This window comes from Perissodus microlepis, chromosome 5 (genome assembly GCF_051167445.1).
Source record: "Perissodus microlepis isolate ML-2025 ecotype Zambia chromosome 5, ASM5116744v1, whole genome shotgun sequence".
Classification (NCBI taxonomy): Eukaryota; Metazoa; Chordata; class Actinopteri; order Cichliformes; family Cichlidae; genus Perissodus; species Perissodus microlepis.
The window spans coordinates 3,137,951-3,164,597 of NC_140465.1; the positions used below are offsets into that span (position 1 = coordinate 3,137,951).

General features: G+C 42.9%; 1 protein-coding gene across 2 annotated transcripts in view; it reads left to right on the top strand.

Moving 5' to 3' along the window:
• Positions 1–26,647, top strand: part of LOC146386388 (copine-9-like) — a 252,328-nt gene that overhangs the window by 169,683 nt on the left and 55,998 nt on the right. For both annotated transcript variants that reach the window (XM_084927401.1, XM_084927403.1), the window contains 4 exons: positions 7,328–7,391; positions 10,298–10,401; positions 10,953–11,057; positions 16,230–16,271. In XM_084927401.1, coding sequence (XP_084783527.1) covers positions 7,328–7,391; positions 10,298–10,401; positions 10,953–11,057; positions 16,230–16,271 — 315 coding nt within the window. The remainder of the gene's footprint in view (positions 1–7,327; positions 7,392–10,297; positions 10,402–10,952; positions 11,058–16,229; positions 16,272–26,647) is intronic.

Here is a 26,647-nt window from a genome sequence, read left to right on the forward strand (position 1 = left end):
TGCGAAGGCGCAAGCTGCAGGAGCTGGTGTGCCTTCAACAAAGCTGTCTGCCATTGCCATTATAAGACACACAAACAAACAGAAGGGATAAGTGGGGTGGTGGCATAAATACCCAGAGGTGAACAGAATAAAAAGTTGGGAAAGGAACAGATTAAAATGTAATAGAAAAGAAGAGATCAAAGCAGAAAAGAACACAGAGGGGTGACTCTTATAAGAGCCTTTGGGTTCACTTTAAAAAAAAAAAGATTCTGTAGGTTGTGATAAGGTAGTAAAATGGTTGGGGAGAAGAGCTGCAAAGTAAAAGATTTATAAAACCATTAAATGCAATCTCATAACTCGGCTACTGTAAAACTCTGAACTTCAAATTGTCATGAGGTGCTGTATGAAGTTAGAGTTAGGACACAAATGCATGATTTGGGAGCAGGACTAATCTTAAAGGCAGTGTGATTGCTGGACACAATTTAACTCACATTAATAATGAAGAAGTCTAAAAACAAGCAGATTTGCAGGACTTCTTTTGCGTAGAAAAATAAAATAACAGTCAAGTTTCTTTATCAAGGGAACTGTACTATGTCACTTCCCATGAGTAACCATTCCATAGTTGGTGGTTCCTGGGTTGTTCCTGAACATCCTAGGCTCAAGCCTGAGATGAACCAATGCTAATATCTTCAGTGAAGCAAGTTTTACATCACCATGGACTGACCAAGAAAAAAACCCCAATTGCCTCAAAATTTACACCGTCAAGCTCCCCTGAAATCTGCAGCTGCCCACATCAACCAGAGAAATGCCTTCTGGATAAAAGTTTTATGGTCATATGAGACAAAAATACAATACCAGCTGTCAAGCATGGTGATGGGAGCATCATGTTCTGGGGTTATTTTGTTGCCAGTAGTACTGATATATTGCACTGGGTGGATGAGATAATGAAGAAGTAGGACTTCATCTGAAATCAGATGCTACATGGTTAAAACTTGGACACAGTTGTGTGTTCCAGCAGGGCAATCATCTCAAACACAAATGACAAAAATAGGAATGGATAAAGCACAGTGTTCATATTAGCTGTACTGTGACACAGGTCGGCACTGTGAGAATAGAATAGAACCCTGAGGTACACCACAGGTTACAACACCAACTGCTAACACTGAAAGAAAGACTTATTAGTCAAATAAGACTAGAATCAATTAGTGCAACAAATACCGATACATCGATGAGCTCACAAGATGTGAGATCCGCATGTTGTGGTCCACTGTATTATCAGTAAGATCTCAAGTACAGTGGAGTCACTAGGATCAACAATACATAAAAGGTCATTAAAAGGTCATTAAAAACCCTTGAAAGAGTAGCTTCTTTGTAATTAAATTTGGAGTCAGACTGAAAAACCTCACCAAAAACTACAACTGCTGGAAAACCAATTTCTCTAACACTTTAGATGCTTTTGATAGAGAGAGAAGGGTCTAAAATCTGATGGACAATTTATTATTTTTCGTTTTTGGTGAGAGAAGATAAAATTCCATGTTAACAGTTGGCTGGTACCATTCCTCATGACTAAACAAGCATTCATAATTGTTAAAATTGATGACACAATTACATGAAAACGTGTATGTAAACAGACGAGAGCGAATAATGCCAAATTTACATTAGTAGGCTTCAACCTGTCAACAATATTAGTTGTTGAGCAGAAAATCATTGTACAATGTAGTCCTGAGAAGTGAGATCCTATGAATGAAAACATTTTAGAAAGCTGTCACAGTACAGGAGACATACTTGGAAAAACAGATGTTGTTAAGGTCATGCTTGATTGTACTGAAGAGGAACTTCAGTCTATGGGAATGAGAATAAAGCAAATTGGAAAAGTGTTTTTTGTTTGTTTGTTTTTTTTCTTGAGGCCCTGAAAACCTCCCGATATCTGTTAAAATTATTTTTTCATAAGACACCAGAATTTATTTATCCCCCTTCCTTTCTGCTCTCCTACATTGTTGACAGAGCGCCCGAGTAGACTCATTTAGCCAAGGCTGATGTTTTAATTTAGGGCACTAAGATCTCAAAGGAGCAACAGAATCAAGGATAACAGTGCAAATATTGATAAAAGAATTTAAGGACTCTTCTGCATGAACATGAGATTTAAGGGGTGGAACTAAATAGTTCAGCTTAGTTTCTATTTGCTATAACAAACTTGTCAGCAGTAGTCAATGTAAAAAACAAAAACAAAAAACTGGACGCTACCACAAGTTTAGAATAGGGTCAAATATAACACAAATATAACACTCTTAAGATACCAGAGTCTACCAGATTGCTAAAGTCAGATTTTGTCATGCTTGACTGTTGCCAGGTGGTGTCACTGGTACCTACATGAGCAATAATTATATTGACTGAATTGGGGAGTGTAGTTAGAAGGGATTTGAGTTCAACTGGCATAACGGACACTGGAATTACTGTGTTTAATAGACAGTAGGTTCTGCTGGCATTTCCGGTGGATGGTTGGTGGACTTCATAGGTGAGGCAGAGTGGGCAAGTGCACCTATAGGTGAGCTGCAAATCTGGTAGTTGGAGAGAGGAAGAGCATCATTCTCTGTTTTTATTGCCACCTGTGGTGCAGTGATCAGCACAGTGGAACAGGTCAAGTCACCTTGCGGTGCCATCGTAGAGTAGCGGCCCACAACACATGTTGCTGGATGAATGGCTCTGACCACGGAGCTTAAGGGAATCGAAGCGTGTGTTACTTCCAGAGATCAAAGCAAAGATCCCAGCCGGAACCCGTCCTTCGTCCACCACTGCACCAAACTAATTGGACTGAGTTTCAATGAAATTATTTCCTTGGTTAATGGTTGTTTTAGCGTGACTATCGTTTTAGCTTGTTCCACAGCAACGTTGGTGAAACTGTGAAGAAGTTCTGCTTTTTGTTTGAAGTCCAAGACCTCCACATGTTGTCCTTTGGACTGGATATATCCTCAGTTGCATTTTTTACTGGAGGCACTTTTCAAACATATATCCTTTAGATAATTCATAGGCTTCTTCTGAAATCCCTCATTTAATCATTTTAAAACAAATACCACTGGAAACATCTTGTCTGTTCTGTAGAACAATGGTTCTTGTACAGATGCAATGAGTCTTACACACAATGGTTTCTTCTGAAGAGATGAATTTCACCACTGTACTGTAACAGAATGCCAAATGCAAAACTGGAAGTGCTTAGAGATGACAGCAACTTGGCCAAAATGTGGTAGACCATTTAAGTTAGAGAGTGGCATTGGAGAGTGCTAAGGCACATAGTGCTTAAACATCACAGATGCTCTGTTCACTCTGCAGAGTTCCAAGCTTACTTGGGCATTAACATTAGCACAAAAACAGTGTTTTGGGAGTTTCATGGAATGGGTTTCTATGGTAGAGCAGGTATGTGTAGGTATGATTCAATTTAGTTTTATTTATACAGCGCCAAATCACAACAACAGTCACCTCAAGGCACTTTATATTGTAAGGTAGACCCTACAATAATACATACAGAGAAAAACCAAACAATCATACGATCCCCTATGAGAAGCTCGTTGGTGACAGTGGGAAGGAAAAACTCCCTTTTAACAGGAGGAAACCTCCAGCAGAACCAGGCTCAGGGAGGGGCGGGGCCATCTGCTGGGGTGAGGGGAGGAAGACTGGGTAATAAAAATATAATGTGTAGTAATTTGTAGTTGACCCAGTACTTATGTCCGTACAGTATACTAAATACTGGACAAATCCAGTCTTCATGCTCAGCTAAACTAACTAGTGGGTGACTACAGGCTGCTTTGCAAACGTGAGGACATTATCAGTCTAATTCAGGTTAAGAATGTGTATTTTTGCTATATAAGTGTATTTTCTCAGAACTATTAAGAACAGTTGTAGGACAGAGGTCTCAGGTTTTGGTCCACACACAACTATATTTAAGTATCTTGCTAGAGATATTCAAAGTGAGAAAATCCACACTGCCGCCTGTTCTGTTCTGTTTTTTCATTCTTTTCCCCTCAACTTTCATATCATTGTTGTTGGAGTATTTTGTTTAATGTCAAAAATGTCCTTGCATAAAACAAAATGAGAAGGCTTTTGTGTGCAATTTTACATGACTCTGTTACTGTAGAGTAATTGTGATTTTGTTTGTGTTATCTTGTCTAACATATGTGGGAGTGGGAAACCCACATTAGGCAGTGAAAAACTAAAGTGGTTGGACGACAAAAAATATGTGGGAAAAGGCCTGCTGAGACCCCTCCCCACCTTAAAACACACACACACACTCCATGATGTCGTCCACATTTAACTTATTTTCTTCATCTGTGTTGTAGTGACCTGTTTTGCCATGCACAGGCTTCTGTGACGTTACTGCAGTTTAACCACAGCTAGGCTGTAGTAGCAGCAGCAGGAATGTGAATAGGAGGTTCTGTGACAGTCGAGAGAGGCTCAAGGTATCTTCAATATCCCACATGACCTTGCAAGATTCATTATCAGAACTGCCCACAGACACTCATGTATCACTGATAACTTTCTTTGTTTAAGTGAGAGGGCCAGCAGAGACGGATTAAAAAGAAAACCAAACTGAGATGAAATTGTCAGAAGTGTTGGAATTAATACTTGTTTCAAGCCAAATCTTTGAGTTTTACCTGCCCTCATGCAGCTACGGTTACGTGACTGGGTTCATAAAAGAACCAGCAGAAGGGACAATGGACTAAATGAAGCAAAACCAGTTTAAGGTCACAGAAAACAGTCTCTCAAAGATAATATATTCTTTGTTTGTGTGGAATCTTCCGACTATCCCTCCTGCATAATGTAGTGTGCATGTGTAGCGGTGTGTTGGTGCCTGTGTACGTTGTCACAGTTGTTTATGGCAACATCTTTGAATCTCAGCTGGCGTTTTAATCACAGTGCAGCATCAGACAGAAGCGCAGCTTTGAGTGGATGGAACGAATCGCTATGTCACACTGTGAGGTGGAGTGTGACCTGCAACCACAGGGAATTATCAAGAGGATGATAAAGGTTTCCCCACTTCTCTATCTGGCTTCAACTTGTCTTGAAAAACTTTTAATTATGCACTTTTCTTTGTCAGGGTGTAATTTGCTTGCACACAGATCTCAGATATTTCAGACTAGGACCAGGAGGATTATGGGCCCCAAACTAGACAGGTGTGGTTTCATGATGTCTCTATAATTAAGACGGTGTGCATCTATGCACAAAATAAGATGATCTCAAATTGAGCGGCCTGATGATATTACACTTTCTTGAAGACGTTTCATCCAAGAAGCTTCTTCAGTTCTAAGAGCAATTGGTGGAGAATCCCAGATTTTAAGACCTATGGGAGTGTCCCTAAGAGGGTCATGGACCCCCTATTGATCCTCTGCCTAATAACAGGAGCCAAGGTGTGAAAACGGGTGTTTCGGGTAAACCCACTGTGAGACCTTGTCACAACCTATCATGTGATTCACTGAGGTCAAATGACCTAGGATGTAAGTGGGTGTTAAGGCGCTGGGAAGAGTCTCAAAACGGGATTATAGATGGCAGACAGTTGGTGTCGTAAGCCACCACCTCTGTTAACTGGGTTGATAAGAATGATATGAGAAATCTGAAAGAGATAAGCAACCGCTTCAATATGGTCCATTTAACTGGAAAACCAAGGAAACAAGCAAATACACGCTTGAATAATTATTTTACTGATGCAGTAAACCAGCGGTCCCCAACCTTTTTTGCGCCACGGAGCGGTTTATGCCCGACAATATTTTCATGGACCGGCCTTTAAGGTGTCGCGGATAAATACAACAAAATAAAACTAGTACCGGTACCGAAAAAAAGAAAATTTATTCATAACACACGTGAAAAGACCAAGGAAAACCGAGTAAGCGATAAAAACGATAACAAAATAACGCTGAAAAACGATAAAAACCCTGAAAACCATACATTTCACACCTGAGCCTCAACTCTCGCGGCCCGGTACCAAACGACTCACGGACCGGTACCGGTCCGAGGCCCGGGGGTTGGGGACCGCTGCAGTAAACTGCTCAGCATTTCATGACATAGTCCCAAAACCCAATACTTAAATCTGTCAAGAGGCTTGAAGGAGCTAGGTTGGACTGAAATTATTTCATGTGATGATGTTACAATAAATAGTCAGACACCCTCTATTCCTAAATTAAAGATGTTATGTTATTCAGAATCAGATGTGGCCGCTATTATAGACAAATTTAAAAAAAAATCTGAAGTTAAAGATGTGTATGGTTTGAATATTTATTTTAGAAATGCTCACAAAGATTCTTTGATGTTTCCAAAAACACATATGATTAATCTATCACTCAGGTTTCCATGTTGTTCCAACAACATGGAACTCCAATTTACAAACTGGGGAATAAATCAGATCTTAAAAATGACCTATTAGTATATACTAATATCCTGAAAACATGGTTGTTAGTTGGAGGCAGATAGATTGTAAGTATAGTAAATTCATGAAAAAGCAACAACAAAGCATCACTTCCAGCAGTTTACAACAGGGCACAAGCTGAGAAAAGGGCACAGAGCCTTTGCTCTAGCAGGTGATTTCTCTCTGTGAGAAATGACTTCACATTTTATTTTCTAATCTTAATGAAATTTTAATACAATTGCCAAGATTGTTTTGTAATTCATCACTGAATGAAAAGTGCTCTTTCCTCTGAGACAAATTCGATGACAGGTTGACTTCTGGTTGGAAACAATCATGGTGACGGGCCTCCTGAGCCACCAGAATTCCTCTTTTATCCTCTCCTATATCTGACAATGATAACTTGTAGGAATCAGCTCCTGGGCCAGTAAACAGCTGCTGAGATTAGTCACTGTAATGGAAAGTTACTGGCGATAAAAGATTCAGCAAATTGACTCTTACTCTATAATTGTGTGATTAACTTAATGTTAATATAAATTAAGAGAAAGTCAGAAATTATGTAGTCTGCTTAATGAAGCATTTATGAAGACAGAAATAGGAAATCCTGCTATTTCCAAAGCTTTACATAGAAGCTGTGTAGACATGCAGTGTAATGAAAGAGTATTTTCCCCCTGCCTGATTAATTAATTCGTTTTTGTGCATCTTTATGGCTGTTATTTTCTTATTTTTGATTTATTCTCTTATTTATTTTTAAAGGACACTAAAAATTTAGCATAGGCTGAAATTGGGAAGTAGTCAGATTTTCCCAGAGAACAGTAAACTATAGCTTGATCTGAATGATTCATACTTAGTTTTAAGTATTATTCTTTTATTGTGAGACATATAATTATACAGCCACAAATCTTTTTTTTTAAATACTTGTTGTCCTGTATCTTACACTTTTCTCTCTCACTTTCTTAGTGGTATTCCTGGGAAGAAGTGTGGAACCATCATCTTCACCGCTGAGGAGCTGAGTAACTGCAGAGTTAGTATCAGCTTAGATGAACCTTGTGATACAAACAGTAAGAGGAGTTAGAAAGTTAAGCATGGCAGCCTGACCTCATGATGGTCACAGTCTGTGTTTCCATTTGTTAACCAAGTAAATTTAAATTACCTGGATATTGAATGACCATTTAAATGACTCCAGGATAATTTTGTAATTTGCATCATACTCTCAGTGTGATGAGAAGAGCTGCTCACGAATTATAAATCTTTTTTATACTTTGTTTTTTATATCCATGTTGAAGAAGATCAGATTACTGTTATGTATATATGTAATCAGGTTTGACCTTCTTTGCTTCAGTATCAGACTCGTGGTGGTGGTGACAGCTCAAGACTTGAGAACTCTGAGAGCCCTGTTGGATTTATTGTTCAAATGTTTGTCTCTGAGCAACAATCTATCTTCTATACATTTCACAGTGCAATTAACGGTCAACCCAGTACTGCAATACCTTTTGCACCAGAACCTCATTCTTTCTTTCTTAAAGAAACAAAACAAATTGGTAGAAATATTCCAGCCATTCACAGAAGTAGGCCCATTCCCAGAACCCAAGGACCAATGGGATTTACAATCTCTGGATCGTATCTTTGCTGAAGATGAAGCAGAGGACACAAAACAGCATATGGATGACCATCTTTCTGAGGATCCCAAAAGGTTGTTTCTGTTCATCTGGACGTAGTGGAAGAAACATTTCATCACTCATCCAGGTGACTTCTTAAGTCTCAGCTGACTGCAGGTCTCCCCAACCTTATAAACAGTACATTTGCAGAATGACTGAAACTAGCACCACTGAATGAACAATGGGCTGGGAGGTCAGTTCCTTGATCGTTAATTCTCATGACGATTGATCAACTACCACTGATCAAAGCCTACTGATCGAAGCTCATTGATCAAAGATCACTGATCAATGGAAAGAAAGCTCCACCCGATCCAGGATTGAAGGACAACTGTTGCCCAAGTGAAAACCCTTATGTGTCAGGAGTATCGGAACAGTTGAGAAGCATTTTTTCTAAACACTGCGTCTCTGTGGCTTTTAAACCACCCGACACAAATAGAGTAATATAGTGTACGCTGATGATTTATACACCTGGGAAACCAAACAACCTCTAGCAACGCTGATGGCACGATGAAGAATTCGTCAGGCGAGGACTCCGCAGTCTATTTACACCTACAGGCCAGTGGACACTCTTTCAATCATGAGGATGTACACATCGAGCCGGGAGTCAAGGAGGTCATTTACGTGAAAAGGGAAAGACCATCTCTGAATCGAGGAGGGGGGCCTAAGGGTACATCTTTCACCATCTTACAATGCTGTGATTGCAGCCATTCCCCAACTCTCTGTGAAGACCATTGATCATGATTACTACTATGTCCAGCCTGGGAGCTTGAGGGTCCTGCCCAGTATCTTTGCTGTTCCTAAGAATGTGCTCTTCTAGACAGAGATCTCGGATGTTGTTCTTGAGATATGCTGGAGCCACTTGCCCAGTTCTTGACTGGTGTGATAGACCCCAGCCTGTATCTTGTGCTCAGAGCTTGTTCCTGTGCTGTCTTCAGTCCAGTTTTGTCCAGCCACTGGTAGGATTCCTGGATGCCAGCCACTTCCTCTATCTGCCGGTGCTACATACCATGCAGGGGCTTGTCCTTCCATGATGGTTCCTCCTCTTTCTTGGGTTTCTGCTTCCTGAGGTATTCACTCAACATATGGTCGATTGGGGCCATCTTCCTAATATATTCCTTCCGTTTAGTGTACAGCCTCAGGGTGCTGGACTTGGGGTGAAACCCTCCATGCATGGTAAGGAGCTTCCTTGTCTTGATGTCAGTGGCTTCTATCTCCTCCTTTGGTCAGCTTATTATCCCAGCAGAGGACCTGACCACAGGCAGTGTGTAGGTGTTGATAGCCCGAATCTTATTTTTACCGTTCAGCTGACTCCTCAGGACTTGCCTGACCCTCTGCAGGTACTTGGTGGTTGCAATTTTTCCTGTGGCTTCTTCGTGGTTCCTGTTTGCCTGTGGGATCCCCAGGTACTTGTAGCTTTCCTCAATGTTATATATAGTTTCATGACTTTTTAAGCAGTTCCTCCCCGAACAAGATCTTCCATGCTACTCAAGCACACAGTTTTCACACAGAAGTGTCATCAAGGTTTGAAGCTCATTCAGACCTCTTTTGAGGTGGACATACTCCTAATTCCATTCCCAATAAGTGGTGCTTTAACTGTTTCTGACTATTAGCATATCAGTGTGTTCAGAATATTTTCTTTTTAAATGTAAAGTCTGGGGCAAATGAAAATGTGTATTTATATACAGTTATAGCAATTTCATACTTAATGAAAATTTTACACACCACCACAGTCATGCCATTTAATGAAAACTTGCACTATTATAATAATATAATACTAATTCCTTAAGGCTTTGCGGACTAAACCGACCTCCTGACCCCCTCAGAGGGTTGGGAAGCGCATCTGTCGCAGGTTCGATCCCCTACCGCCTACTGGTCTTGGGGCCGATGGCGCGATATGGCAGCCTCGCTTCTGTCAGTCTGCCCCAGGGCAGCTGTGGCTACAACTGTAGCTTGCCTCCACCGGTGTGTGAATGTGAGAGTGAGTGAATAGTGGAATTGTAAAGTGCCTTGAAATGCGCTATATAAATGCAGTCCATTATTATTAAATGTTAAATGGCTCTGTGTCATATCCTGTTGCCACTAGGTAAAGTTCTTGTTGGGTTTGAGTCATGTGCTCAATAGACTTTTTGTCTACGGATATTACAGTTTGCTAGACAACAGCCTCTTTTAAGTACTTATTGTCAAATTATGTTCAAAAATTCATAAGTTCATTCTTAAAAAATAAACTTGAAGATAGACAGGATTCTGAAAGAAACTGTTCTTGTTTTCCTAGGACATAGCCACTATGCAGTTTTGTGCAAACAAACTGGATAAAAAGGATTTCTTTGGCAAGTCTGATCCTTTCCTTGTCTTCTACCGGAGCAACGAGGATGGCACGTGAGTGTTTTGTTTGGAATGTATGAATTGTTAGAGAAACTGTATATCCTCTGATATGCAGTCAATCTGTTAGCTGTCCATCTAAAGAAAAGCGCTGCTCCTCTGTTCCAGTTCTGGCCTTATTACTGCCGGTGAGTAAAAAAAAATGCTAACACATTTGTCTTTTGGATCCAGTCCCATGAGCAGAGTGAAAGGTACTAACCCTTCAGAAGGAAGAAGTAGTTATAGATTTTCTCTACACTGAAGTAGAATGTTTTAATTTGTACTTCGTTTAAGTTTTAAGTATTTCAAAAATATAGTTCAGGATAAAAACTTTCTGTTTACTCTGGACTGTTTCTGGTGTCTAATGTTACATTTCATTTAGATGATGAGTAGCATGAAGCCTTACCAAATGTCATTATTTAACCAGGGATATGTGGTATCCAGGGATACATTTTGTTCACTATTTCCTGTCAATCTTAGAGCCCACCAACATGTGTTTCATGATTAAAAAAAACAACTCCCCCCTTCTGACATTTCATCTATGTTGAGATGTCTCCTTTTGTTTGCAGATTTACGATCTGCCACAAGACTGAGGTGATCAAAAACAACCTAAACCCTGTCTGGCAGTCATTTACTATTCCTGTTCGAGCACTTTGTAATGGAGACTATGACAGGTGAGAGAACAGTACAATGATTACTTTCTTATTTTAAATATTTTCTGTTTAATAGCAATCTTTACTTCTTCGTACGACATTATGCTATCAAATATAAAGGTTTATACTGAGCTAACACAGGGTCAGCTACTGCAAAAAAAATAAAAAAAATAAAAATAAAGACAAAGACAAAAACCCGACAGCTGCTACTTCAAATTTAATTTGCTACTAATTTGTAGTCGGACAAAACAGCTCTCACCTCTTTGATATATGTCTTTACCAGTGTTGGTCAAGTTACTTGAAAATAATAATTAGTTACTAATTACTGATTACTGCTCCAAAAAGTAATCCCATTACTTTACTGATTACTTATTTTCAAAAGTAATTAGTTACTTTATTACTTAGGTACTTTTTAAAAACATGATACACAACCTGAATACATAATAAAGCAACAGATCTTTCAGCCCAATTCTATTTTTTCTGCACAATCCATCATATAAAACTGAATCAAATGAAAAAGTCTGTTTTTAAAAATTGTTTTATTAGTTTTAATCTTTAACTTCATGCACATTGCATCAAGCAAAAATTAAATTATATGCAGCAGTTTCTGACTGGAAGAAATGTGTTTAACATTTAAACCTTTTCTGCATATTCCAGCTTATAAAATTTAAAAAAAAAAATGTTTTGTGTTTACACTCACTCTTTCAAATAGATGCAAGTAAAACACAGCAAAAAATAAATAAAAGCAAAGATTCAGCAGCACTGAGTCCTGTCGCTCTTAAATCTGTTGTCACCTGTTTACCAGGAGTGGGGCGGGTGGAGGTTTGCCCGGTGCCACAGCGGTCATGTCAGTGGGAGGATCCGGGGGTTTCTCTGTGAATGTCACATTCCCGTGGCAGCGTGCTCAGAGCTCACTCAGATTTGAAGTTTAATTTTTCGCTGTAGAAAGATATTTTCTTCCCACGCAGAGTGTACAGCAGACGCCAATGTTTTTGTAATTTTTTACAGAATCAAACTCAAAGTAATGTGAGTACTTCCACGCTTTAAACGCTGCATGGTCGTACTCTCTCCTACACTCCATATTATCCATTGTTGATCTGCACACGTCTGTTGCTGTGCAGGCTAATTTGTCACAGACTTTTGCCACCTACACTATGTCTAGGTCACAGTCTGCTAGTCAGAATTTGGTTATATCATGGAAATTTGATGCAGCTACAGAGTGTCAATGCTAGTTTTGCTTTCCCTGTGTCTTTGTCAATTCTTTCCAGCTGTGTTTCCTGTGTGTTTCCATTCTCCCTAATCACCCTCATGTGTGTATATATTTTGTCTGTTTTCTCTTTGTCCTTTATCAGGACGTCTGCTTCTCTTTTCCATGTTTCAGGGTTCCATGTCCAAGTTAATTCATCCAGTTTAGTTCTGTTAGTTAAGCCTCAGTTCCTGTTTTGCCTCTTGCTAGTATTTTCATTCAGCTTTTAATAAACGGCTCATGTTTTGTTAAAACTCACTACTGCCTGTACATGTATGCATTTGGGTCCTTATCCTCTTTCCTCACTGTCTGCTGCCGTAGTCTCATGACGTACTGTGCTTTATTGGACAACCAGCGTCCCTAACCTTAAACCCATAGAGGTATTGTCAAGAGGAAGATAAGAAAAAACCCAACCTAGAAATATAGATGAGCTGAAGGAGGGTGAAGGAGCCCCAACCAAGTACTCATTACATTTTCGACTGTAGAAGTTCCATGACTTCATCCATGAAAAGCATAGAACGTCTGCAGGTTCACGTGTACTCATCAGGACTTCAGACTTATGCAGAAACATCATCTTCTTTCTTAAACTGGGTCTGCCTTCAAATTGAAGATTTGAAGTTTGCCTTTCCATATTCATACTGAATCCTGTGTAAAGCTGAACTCTGTGGTGGTCAGAATAATGCCAGCAGTCGGCCGTGAACTCAGTGTCAGGCCAGTGCTGGTGTTATTGAGACTAATGCAGAGGTAATAAGCAGCAAACACACACGCACAGTATGTACATCTAAGCCTAAATCAATCAACAAATAAGGGATTACTAAGGATTTTCCCTTAAATGGTAAATAAATGGTAAATGGCCTGTATTTATATAGCGCTTTACTAGTCCCTAAGGACCCCAAAGCGCTTTACATGTCCAGTCATCCACCCATTCACACACACATTCACACACTGGTGATGGCAAGCTACATTGTAGCCACAGCCACCCTGGGGCGCACTGACAGAGGCGAGGCTGCCGGACACTGGCGCCACCAGGCCCTCTGACCACCACCAGTAGGCAACGGGTGAAGTGTCTTGCCCAAGGACACAACGACCGAGACTGTCCAAGCCGGGGCTCGAACCGGCAACCTTCCGATTACAAGGCGAACGCCCAACTCTTGAGCCACGATCGCCCTTAGACAGTAGTTGCTTTCTTCACACCTGAAGTGAATGTCCAGTTGGGATAACCACATTTACTCAGGGCCTTCTTGATAGGATATTCTTCTGCTTCCATGGCTGCTGTATCTGTGGGGATGACTCTCATCATCCACTGGAGCACAAAGTGTCTGTCATCAGAAGGCTACAACACAGAGCGAACACCAGCACAAGTAGCACATAATCACCAGACTCTTAATAGAGCAGATTCAGTGCTGTGGTGAGTTTTAAAACAAGATTGGAACACTTCCAGAATTTCATATTCATACAGGAAGGACTTAAATTGAGTGTAGACAAAATTTTAAAGGAGTTTAGACAACAAAGGTAACTTGGAGACAGGCCTGACAAAAAAAGGGTTAAGAAAAGGGTTGCACAATAGCATCTTTAAAAAATTTTGGCACCACACTAGAGGTCAGACTACTGTTAATAATGGCTAGGATGAATGTGTGGGGGGGTATATGTGTGATGCTAAATTTTGAGTCCTCTATTAGAGGCCTGGAATTTTGAGGGTTCTTTGCAGTATCTTAGGTGTACCTAGGACTGTGTTCTTCTGCACAGAGACCTCTTATACACTCGGATTCTACTGGAGCTACGCTTCCAGTATCAGGGTTACAACTCCTTATGTTCCTGTTACCACCGGGACTGCTTTGGACTTTACTTTCCACATCTGCTCCAGTTGTTCCTTCTCTATTTTCTTGTCCTCCTTCCTGATGTTGCTGTCTGTTGGGCTTGCCATATCTATCACAATTTTTTGTCTTCTGCTCCTTGTCACCCACTGCTACAAGGGTGTCGAACTCCAGGCCTCAAGGGCAGGTTTTAAATGTGTCCTTGATCCAGCACAGCTGATTTAAATGGCTAAATGACCTCCTCAACATGTCTTGAAGTTCTCCAGAGGCCTGGTAAGGAACTAATCATGTGATTCAGGTGTGTTGACCCAGGGTGAGATCTAAAGCCTGCAGGACACCGGCCCTTGAGGCGTGGAGTTTGACACCCCTGCACTACTGTCTGGTTAGTTTGCCAGCAACTGCTTGTCTGTCTGGAACTTTTGGTGCCATAGGACCTTGTTGTTCTCAACCTCCTTTGGTGGTGTCTTGTATTGGGTATTTGGGACTTCTAGTCCATATATACTATCCCAGCCACTTGGTTATGCCTCTCAGTGTATACTGTTCTTTGCATCTTACGTTCTGCTACTATATGGTGGATAGTCCCTAGGGCACCTTTGGACGGACTTGTTGGCTTTGGTATATTCCTGCCTCTATGGCTGGTGCTTAGGGCCTGTTATTGGGCTGCCATGATCAGACATAATAAATTTTTAAATGGACTAACAATGAGGTGGAGTTGTTGCTACGAGTAACACAAAAGTACAACGCTGCAAAAGCGAGTGAGAATTAAAGAATTTAAAGAAAAGCTATCTGGAGCATGTACAAACTGATATTCATCTTTTCTTAGGGCAGTCAAAATTGAGAGCAATCAAAACAACCGCTGTATAATGTACTCCGCTATCTTTGTTTATTACGCATGACTGCATCACATGACTAAAATACGTCATCGTTTTAGAAAGTCTGCGTTTTCGTGTGTCCACACTGCAACGGAACAGCTGCGTTTTGAAATGTATGTGTTTTTGAGAGCATTTTTAAAACGCTGCCTTTTTCCTTGAGGAAAGCGCCATCTCGGTGTGGATGGGAGGTCAAAACGGAGAGAAAACGATGCGTTTTCAAACGAAAATGCATTAGTGTGAACGTAGCCTAAATAAACTCCTAAATAAACTCAGCAAGGATATCATCTGATTGTTGGGGCTTTCTCTCAAATCTTGTAGGGTCTTTACTGTACAAAATAAAGCACGTTGAGCGGACTATTGTTGAGATTTGGTGCTGTTTGTTTAGACACTAAAGCTGGTGGGCCTAAACGTCACATCAGGAGGTTCTTTAAATACGAGGAGTATGTGTATCAGAAAACCAGGGCACAGAGACTGAGTAGGTCGAATCAAAGAAAGTTTATTCCCTGAGGAAGAAAGCAGGCATAAATACTTTTACACTAAAAATCCCACAATAAAATTGTCCAAAAAATGCAATACAAATATCAAAGTAAAATCATGCAAATAAAATCCAAACTACACTCAAAAATAAACACTAAAATCACAATAAAACCGACTATAAAACAAATACAATTTTCTGCTGTGTAACATATAAATTTATTGAATTTAATTACATTTAATTACTTCTTACACAGTAGCCGTTTAAGTCACAGAAAACTGGACCTGCATCTCACACAGGCAATCAACCGGTACAGGAAAAGAATTCCAGTGTAACAAGAGTCACTCCACCTCATACTTGTGCCACTCTAAAGCACAGCGCACACAGTCACATGGATGATTGCACGACTGAAAGAATCTGAGTCATAGCACCGACTTTAAGGAAGAAGGCCTACAATGTTTTTTAAAGTTGTCTTATTTCAAATATATAATCCATTATACATATTATTTTTTCCATTATTTTCATTATTAAATGATTTTTTATATATTATATAATTATATAATTTTTGACATTGGTAAGCTGTATAACTTTAGGGTCACCATTATTTTAATTGATTTCATAATGTGAAACATCCTTTGAAGAAAAGTTAACTTACTCAACTTTCTGATGGTCTCTCTCTATTATCTTCCTGCTATTTCACTTTCTCACCCTCACACTCCCTCTTATCTTCTGTAAATCTCACCTATGTCTATCTCACCTTGGCTTCCTTGTCTCACCTCCCTCCAGGACAGTTAAGGTGGACGTTTACGACTGGGACAGGGATGGGAGGTAAGTGTTCTCACTCTGTGTGAGTCTCCTTTTCCTTGCTTTAATTTTCAGCTCCACACGGAGTCTCTGAAATGTCACACATTATTCTTTCTGACCCAAGGCATTTTATTAGAACAAGTGAAGAGCTCCACCTGTTTGGCACACACTGGGCAATGAATGAAATCTTGTGAGTGAAAGGTTGCAGCTAAGTGGGTAGGAGGTCAGGTTATACATGGCTTCTACGTCTCATCACAGATGCTGGCTACTGTAGGAGCCCTCATACATGTGGGGCTTAATTTGCAGATATCTTGTGGGGGTTTTCAGGCTGTCTGACCTCATGTTGCTGCTTTCCACAAATTTTACTCTGAAAATAAATTTTCAGTCTTTTCTCTATGTTCTATCTTCTGTCTCTCTTTTCACTTTTTGTGAGAAAAAAGGAAACCTGAAGGAAATGTTTGTCTTGCAGAATTCATCAGGCTGTAATTCTGATGCATTTTTACTCAGTTTCCCTTTTAGGCTTTGACACAGTATTCTGTTTTGTCAAAACAGAAACATAACAATGACAAATATATACGCATAATACATTTTTGGATAAAATATCTCTTAAATATCTCTATCGGCCAATGACGTGTCATTGCGACAGGGACAAAGAAAGGGAATCCTTTGAGGCTAGACACTTTTTCAAAATTAAAACAGACGCTGACTAACGAGCTACACATCACAAAAGTTAGAGCCATTAGAGGATCTGAGTGCTCTGTTGGGGCTATACACGTCGAGAAAGTCTGTTAGGTAACTGGGCGCCATTTTTAAAAGTATACAAAAGGATTTTAAATACGATACGGTATTTAACAGGGAGCCAGTGTAGATTGGCTAGAACAGGGGTGATGTGATCATGCCTTCTGGTGCCAGTTAAGAGGCGTGTTGTGGCATTTTGAACTAATTGCAAATGCTGGAGGAGAGAGAATTGGAGGCCCACGCACAGCGAATTACAATAGTCTAGTCTCGAAGTAATAAAGGCATGGATAAGCTGTCCAAGGTCTTTATATGGAATATAGGGCCTTGCCTTGGAGATTTAGCGTAGCTGGTAAAAACTCGTTTTCACAACTAAGGACACTTGTTTGTCTAATTTGAATCTTTGTGATCTAAAGCACAGGACAGCAAGGTTTAACCCTTTAAGACCTACCATAGAACCAAGTCCGCCAGAGCTTATATTATATTTTTACATGGTGTGGTGCCATTTTTGGGAGCATTTCAAGTTGCTATACATCAATACAACAATTATAGCCCAGATTTTAATAATATGTATTCATTAAGTGCATAGTAATTACATAAATTGCAAAAAAGTGCAATAAACTACAAAAAAATTGAAAATCGTTTTTGCTTTTTTAACATATATTTCTAGTTAGAGAAATTTAAGAGGCTTATCCCTCAAAACTGTAAATACAAAAAAGTTGCACAAAATAGTTTCCTACCACAGGAAATTTATTTTGAGTGTCTTCATAGTTTTATTTTTGAAATACACCAATTTTTATATACTGCAGGAAAAACGAAAATAAATATTATACTGCAAATTTGCAAAAAAGCAGCATATGCATCAAAATAAACTATTTCCAGCAGTGCAATATGAGTCCTAAGCATCCCAGAAAAGACACAGAAAGTCATAAAGTCAAAGATAACTTTTAAAAACACCAGTATAGGCCCTGATGGTAAAAAAAAACTACATTTCCGCGAAAATGACGTCACTTCCGGTTTCGGGCAGGTAATGGCGGACATGCAAAAGTTCGCGCTGACGTCTATTCCAACGTAGGAAGTGTTATGAACAGCTGATCGGATCGGCAAAGCGTGTTTCTGGAATATTATGTTTTTGTTGCTGCAAGTGCTTTTTATGCAGTTTTTGCAAAGCTATATGTGGAAGGAAACCGTGACCTAGGACAAGCTGATGGCATAAGATGTAAGTACAACTCCTCCGGTTTCATATGCAAAAAAAATTATTGCGCTAGCTTACGTGGTTGCAGAGCTACCGGGATTTAAAAATAGTTACGCAAAACAGAGTGTGCCCGCTCCAACCGGCTCTAAAGGGTTAAAAGGTAAATATAGCCTAGTTAAATTAAATATCTACAGTTAATTTAATTAGGAGCAGCACAGTGGTGCGGTAGTTAGGGTTGTTGCCTCACAGCAAGAAGGTCCTGAGTTTGACTCCGTCATCTGGCCAGGTCTTTCTGTGTGGAATTTGCATGTTCTGCCTGTGTTTGTGGGAGTTCTCTCCACTTCCTCCCACAGTCCAAAGACATGCAGTTAGTGGGGTTAGATTGACTGGTGATTCTAAATTGCCCATAGGTATGAATGGCTGTCTTTCTCTGTGTGTTAGCCCTGTGTCAGATTAGTGACCTGTCCAGGGTGTACCCCGCCTCTCGCCTTTTGGTATCTGGGATAGTTTTATGTGTGAGAAATACCACATCATAGAAGCTGAAAAGGATGCACTTCTCTTTAAATTAGGGCAACTTAATTGCAACTATTTTGTATAAGTTTGTAATACAAGACAACAAAAGGAAGATCCATGCAATCCTTCACATTGGTTAAAGGGAACCCCGGCTATTAAGACATGTTTGCGCTAAATGTTTTCCTTTTAAGCACCATCCATCCATTCGCTTCCGCTTGTCCTTTTTCAGGGTTGCGGGGGGCGCTGGAGCCTATCCCAGCCGTCATGGGGCGAGAGGCAGGGTACACCCTGGACAGGTCGCCAGTCTGTCGCAGGGCTAACACACAGAGACAGACAACCATTCGCACTCACATTCACTCCCGCATTCACACCTATAGGCAATTTGGATTAATCAATTAACCTATCCCCACAAACTGCATGTCTTTGTACGGTGGGAGGAAGCTGGGGTACCCGGAGGGAACCCACGCAAACACGGGGAGAACATGCAAACTCCACACAGAAACACTCTGGCCTGATGGTAGAATTGAACTTAGGACCTTCTTGCTGTGCGGCAACAGTGCTAATCACTGTGCCACCGTGCTGCCCCCTTTTAACCCTTTAAAGCCGGTTGGAGCGGGCACGTTCCGTTTTGCGTAACTATTTTTAAATCCCTGTAGAACCGGAACCGCGCAAGCTAGCGCAATAATTTTTTTTGCATATGAAACCGGAGGAGTTGTACTTACATCTTATGCCAGCTTGTCCTAGGTCACGGTTTCCTTCCACATATAGCTTTGCAAATACTGCATAAAAAGCGCTTGCAGGAACAAAAAGATAATATTCCAGAAACACGCTTTGCCGATCCGATCAGCTGTTCGTAACACTTCCCACATTGAAACAGACATCAGCACGAACGATTGCATGTCCACCATGCCGGAAACCGGAAGTGACGGTGACGTCATTTTCATGGAAAATGTAGTTTTTTACTTGTAGGCCTTAAAAGCCTATGGTGGTGTTTCTAAAAGTCATGTTTGACTTTATGCTTTTCTGAATAGTTGCTGGGATGCTTAGAATTCAAATTGCACTGCTTAAAATAGTTTATTTTGATGCACATGCTGTTTTCTTTGCAAATTTGCATCATATATTGTTTTTCGTTTTTCCTGCAGTATATAAAAATTGGTGTATCTCAAAAATAAAACTATGAAGACACTCAAAATAAATTTCCTGTTGTTGTAAACCTGTTTTGTAACTTTTTTGTATTTAAAGTTTTGAGGGATAAACCTCTTAAATTTCTTCAAGTAGAAATATATGTAAAAAACCAAAAACGATTTTCAATTTTTTTGTAGTTTATTGCACTTTTTTGCAATTTATGTAGGTACTATCGACTTAATGCATACATATTATTAAAATATGGGCTATAACAGTTGTATTGGTGTATAGCAACTTGAAATGCTCCCAAAAATGGCACTACAGCATGTAAAAATATAAAGTAAGCACTGGCGGCCTTGGTTCAATGGTAGGTCTTAAAGGGTTAAGCACATTTTATATAAAACTGATTTACCAGTAAGCCGCCATTGTTATTTAGTTCTCAATGCACTCTGGGTAGTGACGTCATACGGTTGCACCACATCCAGTTCACAGTTAGCAGCGCACTGGAAATGGCTTCTGTTCAGCTTTTCCAGTTTGAACCAGAGCAAACCGAGAGAGAGAATGAAAATAGTCAACCAGCACTTAGTTTAGATGAAGATGAAAACAATCCGTCACACGAGGACGAGAGAGTCAGGGAAAACTACTGGTGTCTATGCGGCTACTGCTTGCCAATGGCAACGGCGACTGAGAGCGTTTGTTGTCAAGCACCAAAACTTTGTGAAGCCGTATGTCTTAATCCAGATGTTCTTTGGGCAGCCCTTGTTAGTCTTTAAGTGATAACGTGATGAATCCTATTTCTGGGTCCAAAGTATTCTGCACTTAATAAGACTGTTGTGTTTTTAACATGTTTCGCTTTGTATCTTGTTCGATTTAATCTCAACAAGGCCCTAAAAACAGTCAGTGATCACTGTCGGCTTCTCACGGTTTTTATTACCGCTAATCATTTTAAAACACAGTTTTTAAACCCTTACAATGTAACTACAGCCCAGCCCATGCAGCAGCAGTATATTAATGACTAACTAATCTCGGTGGTTCTCCTGACTGACGTTTGGTCTGTTTACAGCATCCTGCCATGCGATTGCATTTGCCCCTAGCCATTGGGAGCCCTCACATTAACGTTTATCGAGTGGAAAAAAGTCCTCCATTAGCGTTCATCCTCCAGCTTTACTGTTTATGTCATGCTATAGCTTGTCGCACTTGCGACACACATCATTATATACCAGCTAGCCCAACTTCAGTAACCCTACAAACATCGCTATTGTTTACTTTCCTGTCGTCATTTATGTTGAAAGTGATAGCAGAGCTGTACATTTTTAATACGACCTGCTAGCCACCCATCGTGTGTTGACTCTCCTCCGGGACCCACCCACCCAAGGGAAATACGCCGCCCTTAAGGAGCTGCTTCTTTGGTGCTATGCCCTCTCCGACGCAGAGGGAACCGAGAAGCTCCTCTCCCTCTCAGGCCTGGGTGGCGGTACGGCTCTCGAACTGATGGAGCACATGCTATCCTTTCTCGGACCGGACGATGGGGGATTCCTTTTCACCCACATCTTCCTCCGACAGCTGCCAGCGGCCGTGAGAGCTGGGTGTGAAGGATTATCGCTCCCTGGCTGAGGAAGCGGATCGTATTCTCTTGGTTACCTGCACTTTTCACGATCACGACCTGGTTCCAGCCTCGCCGGCGGCACCTTCCACTTCCCCGCTGGCCTGCCCTGAAGTGTCCCATCCTTCGCTGACGGCAAAGATAGCGGCACAGCAGTACTGCGGCACCGCAGACAGGACCTCTGTTTCTACCATCAGCGTTTTGGCGCCAGAGCATGCCGCTGCCTGCTGCCTTGCGCTTTGACTGCTGGTGACAAAGAAAAACTGTTCTTCATCGAAGACTTGCGCTCCGGGAGATTTTGGTCGACTCCGGCTCCCAGAAGAGCCTCCTTCCCCCGACTGGCACCGACAGTTTAGCAGTGGACTGCGGAACGCAGCTTATTGCGGCTAATGGCTCTCCAATCGCGACGTTCGGGGAAAGGTTGGTGACTGTTTGTTTTCATGGTCGGGATTTCCAATGGACCTTTGTTGTTGCCGCTAGCTCTGTGCCTTTTTTGGGCACCGATTTTCTTTGTGCCCACGGACTGCTGGTCGATGTCGCTAACAGACGCTTAATCGATGCCCTATCTTTTCTTCAATACACTGTTTCACTCGGGCCATCGAGCCCCTGAATCGAGCTAATTTTGTGACTTCAGGGAATGCTTTTCAGCGTTTGCTCTTGGAGTTCCCTTCACTGACTGTTCCTAATTTCTCGAACACGGCTATGAAGCATGGGGTTGAACATCATACCCCGACGGTCGGTCCCCCGGTGTTCGCACGCGTGCGCCTCCTCAACCCCGCAAAACCCTCCGTTGTTCGGGAAGAATTTGCCGCTATGGAGCATCTCGGCATCTCGAGCCTGTAAGGGCTGGCTAAGTGACGCCCATGTCAGGAGGGGCTAGTGCCTCCCTATATAATAGGCTGACGTAGCGTCAGATGTCATTCAAAAACCTCTTCTCGCTTCTCACAGAAGCCTGTAAGACAACTGTGCTATTGGGTGCTAAGCTAAACTGTCCACAGATTCGAGTGAACAACTCGGTCACCGGGCGCTTTGTTCCCAGCGTTTCAGTTGTCCACTAGCATACAAGCAGTAGCAATGCTGTTCTGTAGCTAGTGCTGGTGTCAAGTAGCAATACTTTCACCCTGGGAAGTCGCAATATTTTCCCAAAGCGATGTAGCAATACTTTGCTAATAAAGGTACCACTAGCTTCACCATGAGGTAGCAATACCCTTCGGCGCTAGCGGTTTTACACATTAGGTAGCAATACCTGTAGAAAAGTAGCACTACTTTTCACCCCACGCTAGCTGAGAAATAGCAATATTCTCCACACTCAGTGTCAGTCTCGCTAACGTGCGCAACCCTCTAGCTAACCATGGCTACGACTGACAACAAAGTTGCGAAACTTAGTCCTTGCAGCAAGAAGATTTCTGCCTGGGATACACACCCCGTGTGTGTGGCATGCCTAGGCTTATCTCAGGCTCAGGCTGCCTTGACATCTGCACACGACTGTATCTACTGCGCGGCTTTCCCATGCAAACTACTCCGCGCAGGCTAGCTCGCCAGGCTAACCTGTCGGGTGGCGACTCTTTGCTGTGTGAGGCTGCTGCAGCGCAAGGAGAAATTGAGATGCCTGATGATTTGGCAACAACGCCAGGCCGAGCTGGGCAGAGGCAGACCCTCAGCCCATCGCGGCCGCTTTCCCGTCGCTGGAGGCACACGGAGAATGTGAGTTTTTCCCCCATGCTGGAGTCACCCGGGGAGGAGATGCTAACGATGACGGAGATGAGTCGGCTGACTCGGAACTCCTCCTGTCTGACGAGGAGGAGGAGGATTCCACCTCCTTGACTAGCATCAGCTGGGCTGCAAAGCCCTCGGCTACCGGCGAGGTTGAAAAACCGACACCGCCGTCTCCCCTGGATCTCGACATGCAGGACATGCGCAGCTGCTAGGCTCAACATCCCGTGGCCCTCCATACAAACAGAGGTTGTAAAATTTTGATGGTAAGAAATTGCCAAAGGCGAAAAAGACGGGGAAGCATGTGTTGCCTGTTTTCCCGGGGCTACTCAATGAGTTAGCGGAGAAATCTGCGTTATAACTGACCACGTCCTCCGCCTCCACAAGTTAGCTATACAGGCTACTGGGAGAGCCATGGGCCTCATGGTTCTTCAGGAGCGAGTATGCTGGCTCAGGCTTACCAACCTGATGACTAAGGAAAAAGTGTTTTACTCGCTGCACGATCAGAAAGCGCTGCTCGGGGTGGATGCTTTGGCTCATGAGTGGCCAAGAACCCTCCTCTATGCTTTTCCCCCAGTGGCCCTCATTTCTCCAACTCTGGCCAAATTGAGAGAGAGAGGTCACTATATGATCCTGATAGCCCCGCACTGGCCAGGGAAGCAGCGGCTGGCGGAGATTTTTCAGCTGCTGTGCGGCCCACCTTGGCTGTTACCGCTACGCAGAGACCAGTCTCAGGCACGGGTGGAAATATTCCACCCCCACCCGAAGAGGCTAGCGCTATGGGCTTGGCCTGTGAGTGATTTAACCTGAACACAGTGGGGCTCCCCCATAGTGTTATCGACACTATTCAGTGTTCTAGAGCATTGTCTACTAGGACGCTATATGAGCACAAGTGGCATGTGTTTGAAAGCTGGTGCGTAGAATCACAGGCTATCCCTTTTCAGTGCTCTGTGGCAGTGATTCTGTCATTTCTTCAGGCCCTGATTGATAAGGGTAAAGCCTTCTCCACCATCAAGGTGTATTTGGCAGCAATTTCAGCCTGCCATATTGGTTTTGAGGGGAAGACTGTTGGCCAGCATCCCTTAATATGCCGTTTCATGAAGGGTGCACGGCGTAAATTGCCTACATCTAGGCCACTGGCTCCATCGTGGGAACTTCCCACAGTATTAGCTGCACTCTCCTGTTGCCCATTTGAATCCCTGGAACAGGTTGAGTTAAAATTTCTGTCCTTGAAGACAGCTCTATTAATTGCTTTAGCTTCAGCTAAGCATGTAGGAGAGATCCACACTCTCTCAGTGCATCAGTCATGCATTCAGTTGTCCTCGGATAATACGAGGGTCAGTATGCGGCTAAATCTCGCCTTTATCCCAAAGGTTGTCGGCACATGTTCCCCTACAGACGTGCCGGCCTTTCACCCACCGCCTTTCTCCTCTTAGGAGCAACAGCGGCTGCATACCTTGTGTCCAGTCCGTGCTCTGCGCATTTATATGGACAGAACCCAGAGTGTCAGACAAAGTGAAAAGCTTTTCATGTCCTGGGCTAAACCACATAAGGGAAAGCCTGTGTCTAAACAGCGCCTCTCCCATTGGATAGTAGGAGCAATTGCCCAGGCCTATACTAGCAGGGGTCTTCAGCCTCCTGCTGGCTTGCGTGCGCATTCAACTAGAGGTATGGCAACCTCATGGGCTCTCTTTAGGGGAGTTTCTATTCAGGAGGTGTGTGCAGCTGCATGCTGGGCCTCACCTCACACATTTGCTAGGTTTTACAGGTTAGATGTAACAGCACCTAACCTAGCGCATTCAGTCCTCAGTGCAGGTTCTTCCCAGGTGGGAGCTTCTCCCCTGTGAAGTGCTGTTGGGGACAGTTGTCTTCTTAACAGGCATGTCTGGCAATCCAGGAGTCAGTATTCCTCCCATAGTGAGACAAGAAACGAATGCTATGAAAAAGAACTTAAGGTTATGTATATAACCATGGTTCTCTGAGTAGCATGAGTGAGTGTCTCACCAGACCGCCCTCCTTGCTATGGAAGCGAGGAAGAGGAAGAGGTGGGCTTGTTTTGAATGACATCTGATGCTATGTCAGCCTATTATATAGGGAGGCACTAGCCCCTCCTGACATGGGTGTCACTTAGCCAGCCTGTAAGGGCTGACGTAATGGTATTTGAGCTTCTGATGAGGTCACGCAGGAGGCGTTCCCGTAGTGAGACACTCACTCATGCTACTCAGAGAACCGGGGTTATATACATAACCTTAAGTTTTGAGAGTCAGCAGAACTGCGTCCCATCTGCGTCACGTTTTTCAGCGCTTGGCGGCACACGGTCTAATCGTCAACCCTTCCAAGTGCCAGTTCGGGTTGCCGGTTCTGTATTTCTTGGGCGACTGCATTTCTGACGGTGTGGTCCCGTTGCCAGACAAGGTCCGGGCCGTTTCGGTTTTTCCACGTCCCACGTGGGTTAAAGCGCTGCAGGAGTTCTTGGGGGGTCTACAACCGCTTTCTCCCCAGAGCTGCGCACCTGCTGCAGCCACTCTATCCTGCTTTGAAGGGTAAAACAGCTAAGGACCCGGTTGATTGGCTCCCTGAACGCATCCAGGCATTTTCTGGGGCCAAGTTCGCGCTGGCTAACGCTGCCCTGCTGGCCCACCCGTTTCCGTCGGCGGAGGTTGCGTTGACCACCGACGTGTCAGACGTGGCGGTGGGTTTGGTGTTAGAACAGCGGGTCTCCGGTGTCTGGCAGCTGCTCGCTTTTTTCAGTCGCACGCTCAGGGACAGTGAGCACAAATATAGTGTTTTTGACAGGGAGTTGCTGGCCCTGCACCTCGCGACGTGGCATTTTCGCTTTTTTTTGGGGGGGGGGGGGGGGTCGGAGCTTTACCGCGTACGTCGATCATAAACCCTTGACATTTGCGATGTCCAAGGTCTCTGACCTGTGGAGCGGGCGCCAGTAGCACCAGTTGGCAGCCATTTCTGAGTTTACAACAGATATTCAGCACGTGGCTGGTAAGTCCAACTGTGTGGCTGACTGTCTGTCCCGCGTGCTGGTTTCTCCCATTTATGTTGGCATAGACTTTGACGTTACGGCCGCTGACCAGTGTGTTGACCCGGACGTCCTTGACCTCCGGTCTGCGCAAACTGACCTTGTACTGGAGGACAGACCCGTGTGGAGGCTGTTTCCATTGACAGACTTAAACCGGCACATGTTCTTCTGGATGATCCAGTGGTGCAGGCCCAGGCCCCCCGCCATGGCCGTCCGCCTTCCACTCGACTGCACAACTCTGCTTCTTCCTCTGGGAGCGCCCCCCCACCTGGCGGGGCCCGAGCTATCTTCAGCTTTTCCTGACTGCCCATGCCAGCCTGGTCCTCATGCTCGTTTAACCACAGCCAGTTTTCCACCTCTCCGGTTCAGCTGTTCTGGACGTTTGATTAAAGCAAGGGTTTTGGACTAGGGGATGACCCTACTGGGTGTTCGGGGGTGCATGTATGGTGGACCACTGGAGGGCTGCACTCACACCCACTTCT